The sequence below is a fragment of the Dasypus novemcinctus genome, chromosome 17 (genome assembly GCF_030445035.2).
Source record: "Dasypus novemcinctus isolate mDasNov1 chromosome 17, mDasNov1.1.hap2, whole genome shotgun sequence".
NCBI lineage: Eukaryota > Metazoa > Chordata > Mammalia > Cingulata > Dasypodidae > Dasypus > Dasypus novemcinctus.
In genome coordinates, this window is record NC_080689.1 from 97,634,636 (window position 1) to 97,642,473 (window position 7,838).

Consider the following 7,838-nt stretch of genomic DNA (forward strand, 5'->3'; position numbering starts at 1 on the left):
GGCAGCCACCTTCAGGGGACCACATGGCCCTTCCCTGGAGGGACTCTGTCTCCTCCTTCTGTACACCAGGGGTCCGGTCCCCAACCCCAGGGGTGTTGTGACTATTGGAACAATTCTTATTAAACAGCTGCCTCCAGAGGGAGCCCCTTTTGTTCTTACTTTCCTCCCTACATGCATCTTTTTCATAGACTGTGTAGCAATTTGATATTGTTTATGTGTTCCAAAAATAGATATTGGCTTATGTTTGTAACCTGGTCTGTTCCTCCAGGCATGTTAGATTGTATTGGATTGAGAGGTTTCAGTTTTACTTGATCAAATAATGATTAAGGCTTTGATTGGGTCATGTCAGTAGGACATTGCATCCCTGCACATACAGAGACTTACAGAGAAAAGACATGGCAAAGGACAGAGCTGGGAGTTTTTGAGCTGGAGCCTGGGAAGTAAACACACAGAGAAGCAGATACAGCAGAGGCCCTGGGAAGAGAGATGTGCCATTTGCCTTGTAATCTACAGCTGGCCTTGTGGAGAAAAAAAAGCAGCTGAACCTGCAGAGAAGCAAGCCTCAGGAAGAGAGGAGCCTGCACATACAGAGACTTACAGAGAAAAGACATGGCAAAGGACAGAGCTGGGAGTTTTTGAGCTGGAGCCTGGGAAGTAAACACACAGAGAAGCAGATACAGCAGAGGCCCTGGGAAGAGAGATGTGCCATTTGCCTTGTAATCTACAGCTGGCCTTGTGGAGAAAAAAAAGCAGCTGAACCTGCAGAGAAGCAAGCCTCAGGAAGGAGGAGCCCAGGAAGCCTGACCCCTTGCTGGCATCGGCAGCCATCTTGCTCCAGCACGTGGCAATAGACTTTGGTGAGGGAGGTAGCTTGCCCTTTTTGGCCTGGTAGCTGTAAGCTTCTACCCCAAATAAATACCCTTTATAAAAAACAACCAGTTTCTTCTATTTTGCATCAGCTCTTCCTTTACTAATAGAGTATATCTATGCATTTTAACCTAATACAGCATATTTGTAGCTATATACAGTCGCCTTTATAATTTGTTTTATTCATTCAATGTTATATTACAAGTATTTTCCTCTACTGTTTTACAGTCTTGATAATGACTATTTTGAAGGGTTAAATGGTACTTTATCTTATTTATTTATTATTTCTGTTTTGTTTTGTTTGGGGTACAGGGCCAGGGATTGAACCTGGGAACTTGTAAATGGGAAGCTGGCGCTTAACCACTGAACCACAGTGGCTCCCTGAGTTCATTTGTTTTGTTGATTTGCTTGTTATTTCCTTTTTTTTTTTTCATTTTCAGGAGGCACCAGTGATCAAACCTAGGACCTTCCCCGTGGAAAGCAGTTGCTCAACTGCTTGAGCCACATCAGCTCCCGGTACTTCATCTTATTAAAGAATCAAGATTTACTAATTCACTTCCCAGTTGTTTAGCATTGAAGTAATTTATGTCCTTTAGTGTATAGCACTGTAATACATATCTTTATGTATGTAGTGTTTTCCTTCTTTTGAATTTTTTTTAAGGTGTCATGCTTTTTGTTTAAATGACAGGTGAGAAAACTGAATCCACTGGTATCTGTAAAGAAGTCTGATTTAGCCCCAATTATGAGAACTCCACTGTTGCATCAGAAATATCAAGTAAGTGATTTTGATCCTATGATACTTTTAGTATCCTGGCCTGTTGTTCAGATGCACTGGTTGGAATCCTGAATATTTTACTTGCACAATTTATAGAAAACAAACGATGACCTCAACCATTATTATTATCCTGTTGATATTCTAACTGATGCACAAATTCAAGACAGCCTTAAATTGAGGACAGAATAAGCGGCTGTGTGCTCCTTTCAACACTGGTGGAGCTCTGCCATTTTACAAGCAGTGGGCAGTGTGGGTCTACCTGTGGTTCCTGAGCTTGGCTCAGGAGGGCCATTTCCTGAAAGGGGACTTGCCTGGGGGACTAGGCCCTATGCTCACTGTTAGGGACTCAGCAGCTGTGTCCCCTCTAGCCTGGCATGACCCTGAACAAGTATCTTTGTATCATTTCAGCAGCTGCTTCTTCCCAGGGGTAAAGAAACCTTCAACCCCTGGCTTAGTGGAAACTGACCTCATTTTTCCTAGTGTGTATCCTTTGAGACATAGGCAACAACAGGTTATTATTATAAACTAACGAAACCAATGGAAAACTTGAATGTTCCCTTGTACATCTGGCCGTATCTAGTCATTGCTGGCCACTGCAGGAGTCCAGAACTGCAACATAGTCTCCATCCTCTATACAGCAATTGCCAGCTGCTCTAGGAGTCCAAAAAGTGCAACATATTCTCCATCCACTCTCCAGCAATTGCCAGCTGCTGCAGGAGTCTGATCCTACAACCTACTGAGGGATCTCTTAATTTTCATATACTTACTAAATATTTCAATGCAATGCATATCACATCAAACACACTTACCTTGCTTCTTACTTCTACAACCCCAGTGTGATATTGGTAATTACCATGTATTTTACTTCAGCAGCACAAAAAAACTACTTTCTTATTTTATGATCATCCATTTTAATATGCTGATTAAGGTGGCCTCTGCATCTTTACAAATCACATTCCTTTAGTATCCTAGCCTAATGTTCAGATGCACTAGTTGGAATCCTGAATATTTTACTTGGACAATTTATAGAAAACAAATGAGTACTTCTACCATTATTATTATTTTGTTGATATGATTCTGCAGAAGACAGGTGAAATGTGAACTGAAAGTGTTTCTGTTTAATTTATTCTTATTTAGTCATAAATTATTGGAGGAGGGAAGAAAGAGAAGACAATTTAAGCTGTAATCTGTAAGTGCAGTCAGATGAGATTTTTGCATTACAGTATATGAATGTCAGAGCTATAAATACCAAGTTGTGATTTTCTATGGCCAGGTAAAAGCTCAGAGTCTGCAGCCGGTGAGTGGTGGCAAGCTAGCTTTAGGCTAGTGGACTTGCTGGGGGGACACGCTGACAGGCAGACTGTGTTAGCTTATGATATGTGACGAAATACCATGGCTTGGAATCTGATTCTAACCAGTGCTTTAAAGATAAACTGTCAGAAGGTAAATGCCCTCCAGAAGTTCAGATCAGGTGGCCTTTGACATTTGACACTACCTGTCATTTCATCACTTTCCATGTAGTAATTTGTTTGGAATATGAGCGGTACCACATATACCTGAGGATTTAAATGTTCAGGATTCTTTTCATGAATTTGGTCCACCAGAGTCAGAGAAGCAAAGTGAAAAACCCAGTGGACTTTGAAATCAGATAGAGAGCATCTCCTCTTTATAGAAATGCCATGGAGACTGAGACAGGTTTAGTGATTTATCAATGTGTGAGAGAATTGGGACTTGACGCTCTAGCATCTGTATCATCTTATTTCATATCTCCTGCTTATTATATTATACACCACTGCCATTTTAAAAGAAATGAAGAGAGGAAACACTTTTCACTGGAGTTCATATTCTGCTAGGTGAGACAGGACAAACACATAAAGAAACTCAAGGAAAACAATTATAACCCAATTTAAGAACAAATATAGAAAAACTATAATAAAAATTGCACGCATAACTAATAAGGAAGGAGGAAGCAAATGAAATAGTTGTCATGGAAAACACAAAGGTCTTAGAGAGTTTTTGAACTAAGTTTCAAGTGTCAGGACATCAAGAATTGTTTTCACAGATTAATTCTAATTCATTGTTTTTTTCTTCATAATTTTCTTGAGTAAGCTACCTGGAAACAAAAAGGACCCATATCTATACTTCTAGTGATGATAAAATTTCTCCCTCTTAGTAACATAATAAAACCTGCATTTGAAACTAATTTTTTTATTAATACACTTTCATTCTAAATATTTTCATTCCTGAAAAAATAATGTAACTTTAGAGACTTTTTAAAAATTCACCTATCAAAACAATCCATCTATATATTTTTTTACTGTTTGGGTTACAGGGAACAGAGACTCACTCAGTCTGACCCAAATAAGTGGTTTTGTTGATGGGATACTTAGACCAGTAAAGGAAATACACTATGTGAATCCCAAGGATCGGAGTCATTGTTTATCTGGAACAGAGAAAGGCACTGTAACCAGAGAACATTTTGGTTCAGGAAACCTCAGGGGCCCCAGGTGTGACCTGGATCATGAGGATGACTGTAATAGTAATAACATTTATTAGGTGCTTTCCATGTGCCAGGCACTATTGCCTGTATTAAAGCATTTAGTCCTCACAGCCACCCAATAATGTAGCTCAACACAAGAACCTGTTAGAGTGGGAGACTGTGCAGGACTGCACATCAACATGGGGGCCAATAAAGGGATATGTGGCCTAGATGTAGGATAGGTATTACAACATGCCCTGGTTGGAAACACTTCAGAGGGGAAAGGCGGGTTGCCCTCATGGTATCAGCTGCACCAATTGTAGGGAGACAGTCTGGGTGGAATGATTGTGAACACAGACTGTGTGGCAGGCAGACCCTTGTTAACCTTGGACAAGTGACTTCATCTCTGTGAGCCTCAGTTTTCTCATCTGTAAAAAGAGTCCCTTCTTAATAGGGTGGTTGTAAAGGTTAAATGAAATAACACATAACTAGGTACTTTGCAACAGTTCTTAATACATAGGGCTGAAAATCAAGGTGTTTATCATTATAATTTGAAATCATTTTATTTTTAAATGTTTTTATTAAAGTTAATAGATCACATAGAACATTTACATTGAAAAAAATAAGAGGTTCCCATATAACCCACTCCCCCCCATCATTTTTATAAATTGTGTTTTTTTGAAGATACGTCACAGAAAAGTTTATGTTATGAAAAACATAAGAGGCTCCCGTATACCCCCCACTCCCCCACCCCACTCCTCCCACACCAGAATATTCTTGCCTTTCAACCAAATTGTTTCCTTCATAAAACCTTAAACCAGATCTTCAATTCTGCAAAGTCACTTATTGCAATAATGCAACCAAAACCTGAAATTCCTTTTCATATGATTTAACTGAATTTCTCTGTGTGAAGCATGGCCTACCTCTCCCTTTGCAAAGAGATAGAGCTATCTCCCCATCATTCCCAAACAATACAGCTCTTTAATTCTATCCATACTCATCAAGTGAGAGGGGTGCCTAAGCCATCTAAGCACTTTCATCTGTCTTCTGCTATGTGGAAAAGTGCATTGCTTAATTGATTTTAAGCTATTTATAAAATATAAACTGGAATTCTTAATTGCTCTCTATTTTTTTTTCATTTTAGCAGTTTTTAATGGAAGTTGTACATAAGATTCTTTTATCCCTGCATCTTCTCAATTGTTTCTTCCTTATATTTGCCCTTTTCCTTTCCTACTTGGCGAGATTTGGCTTTACATTTGAGGGTCTTTTTGCAGTCTTTATCCAGTTTTAGCCTAGTGATGACTACCTTGCTGGGGTGAATGCCCACATGGACAGTGGTGCCATTAGCCTTCTCCCGCTGCCCCCATTTGATGTAGATGACATATTCCTTCCTGTTAACCTGGACTACTTTGCCAATTTGCTGACCTTTGTAGTGTCCTCTCACAACCTGAACATCATCTTTTCGGATAGGCATGGATCCAACATTATATTTCTGTCTCAGCTCCTTGGAAAGAGGGGAAGACATAAACTTCCTCCAAATGTGGGAAGGTGCATTGAAATGCCTTTTATGGTTCTTGCTCTGATCAGAGGTCACAAAGGGATTGAACTTCATTTTGGCTGCTGCCGCTCAGCGATGGCTGCAAAAGGAAAAAGCTGCTCTCTATTTTTGATGCTGATTTTAACTGTATTTAACACTGGAAACTACTTCAATTCATTATCACATTATTAAAGGGCAAGAGTACTCAAAAGTACACTTCTCGCACCTGTATGCTTCCGTGTACATATGTATGTTTTCTGGTTTGTGATTTTGATCTAGTTATTGTTTTTTTTTTTTAATTTTCCCTTAATCATCCATTTCTTTAGTGTGTATTAATCCTCATTGTGAGCAGTGATGAAATTAGTGTGTTTTCTCTTCCTTCTCTTTCCCCACCCTCTCCTCTAGTACCTGATTTTAGGTGATTATATCATTTTGCTTAAGAGTTTGCCTTTATTCTGTAAATATGCTTCTACTGATGACTATCTTGAGATACTGATGATGGCACCTTCATTGTCCCCTCCTCTAGCCAAGTGGTGAGTTGCGTGGGACCAAATGTCTGACAAGGAAAGGGAGTGGGTCTTTCACACCGAAGATAATCCCTGATGAGTGATAGGCAGGTGACATCACCCATCACTGCCCCTCTACCCTAGTATATACCACCTGATTGCTTGGCTCAACTCCCTTGCTCACATAATATCTCTAATATATTCTCTTTCTCCTCAGAAAAGCCAAGAATTTGATATCCTTGTCTTAGGTTCTGTGTTTCCTAGAGGCAATCAAGGCCTTCTGCCCTCATTTGGAAAGCAAGTGTAGAACAAGAACTTAGCTTAGTTTTCTTAGTTTTTGTTAGTTCATGAATTGATTTAGATGAATGGTTTTTTGTTTTTTTTTTTTTTTACCCATGATCTCTGTTTGGTCCAGAGATTCGAAGATTCTCTCACATTCAGCCATGGAAGCAAGGTAGAGCTGGGATAGAATCTCATTTCTTGCCCTGTATTCCTCTGCCATGTCAAACTCTATGTAATTCATAAGTTCAGCCAAACTTTACTGAAAGATACTGGAACAAGTCACTTGTACAGAGCAGGGGAGGTCAAGTGCAAGAAGGAGGCTTAAATGATGTAGCTCTTGTCATTTGTTTAAGAGATATACCACAAGAATGTGTTATAGATGTAGCTGTGATCAGGGCTCAATGGCTTCCACAGATGGCTGTCTACTCAGTGAGCAGCACAATGTCCCCATATACAGGAAGCCTGGGAGTACATTTGTGAAATCTCAGTGTGAGCCCATTTGTAGGAGTCCAACATTTTTATGGTTTCAGTTCACATGCTGGCAAGATGCTGGGTAATAAGATCATGGCATAATGTGGCTGACAGGTTTTTATGTGTATAGGCATTTAAAAAATCAGCAAGCCAAATTAAAGGAATTTTTTTCTACAGGTTATTTCTAAAATAGTGCTTTTAAATGTAGGATGGCCAAGTATTAGTGAGTATTTGACAAATTTGAGGAAAAAAATGTCAGAAGTTGAAGACAGGCATGCAAAGTATGATCTATGAATAACTGGAGGGCCTGAATGAGAAAACCAAAGCAAAGACATGAAAAAAATATTAAAAATTATAATTCCTTATTTTTCTGGAAAGAGATTCTTTGATGCTGCATTATGAAACCTTACACTGAGTATTGACTCAGAATGACTAATAGCAAGACATATTCTAGCTAAAATTACTAGGGTGTAAAAGAAGAATGAAGTCTTTTGTGCATTAGAGTAAAGCAAGTGCATTATGAAAAGAACATTAGCATCTCATCATCAGTTTTGATACTACTTTGTGCCAGAAGAAAATGCGGTAATATATTTGTGGAAAGAAATGTGAATCATGGTGCTATCAACAGCAAAACTGACATGAAAGTGTAAACAGCATTGAAATCCAACTTCACTGGCTTGAAGTTGGGTAATATTGTTCCCATGATCCCTTTCAGGTGAGGGAACAGATTTCAGGAAGACATTGGTAGGAGGACAGATGTTAAGTCTTACATTTACAGTTATTTGTCCATTCATTCGCTCTAACTTTGTTTAGGGTGCATATCTATCTATGTATTTATTTTATTGATAAGGATGAAGAAAAACCAGTAGTTGGAGAGATATTGTTTAATGTATTAACATCTAAAATTAAATGTCAAACCTA

At 39.0% G+C, this 7,838-nt stretch overlaps 1 protein-coding gene across 1 annotated transcript; it reads right to left on the bottom strand.

Moving 5' to 3' along the window:
- Positions 1–5,298: 5,298 nt before the first annotated feature.
- On the bottom strand, positions 5,299–5,733 carry LOC131274103 (large ribosomal subunit protein uL24-like). Its single transcript, XM_058279093.2, has one exon. It carries the CDS (start codon positions 5,731–5,733, stop codon positions 5,299–5,301), a length of 435 nt encoding a protein of 144 aa, XP_058135076.1.
- Positions 5,734–7,838: the final 2,105 nt, after the last annotated feature.

Coding starts and splice junctions, on each gene's coding strand:
- LOC131274103 (XM_058279093.2), bottom strand. CDS start 5,733: ATGAAGTTCAATCCCTTTGTGACCTCTGATCAGAGCAAGAACCATAAA.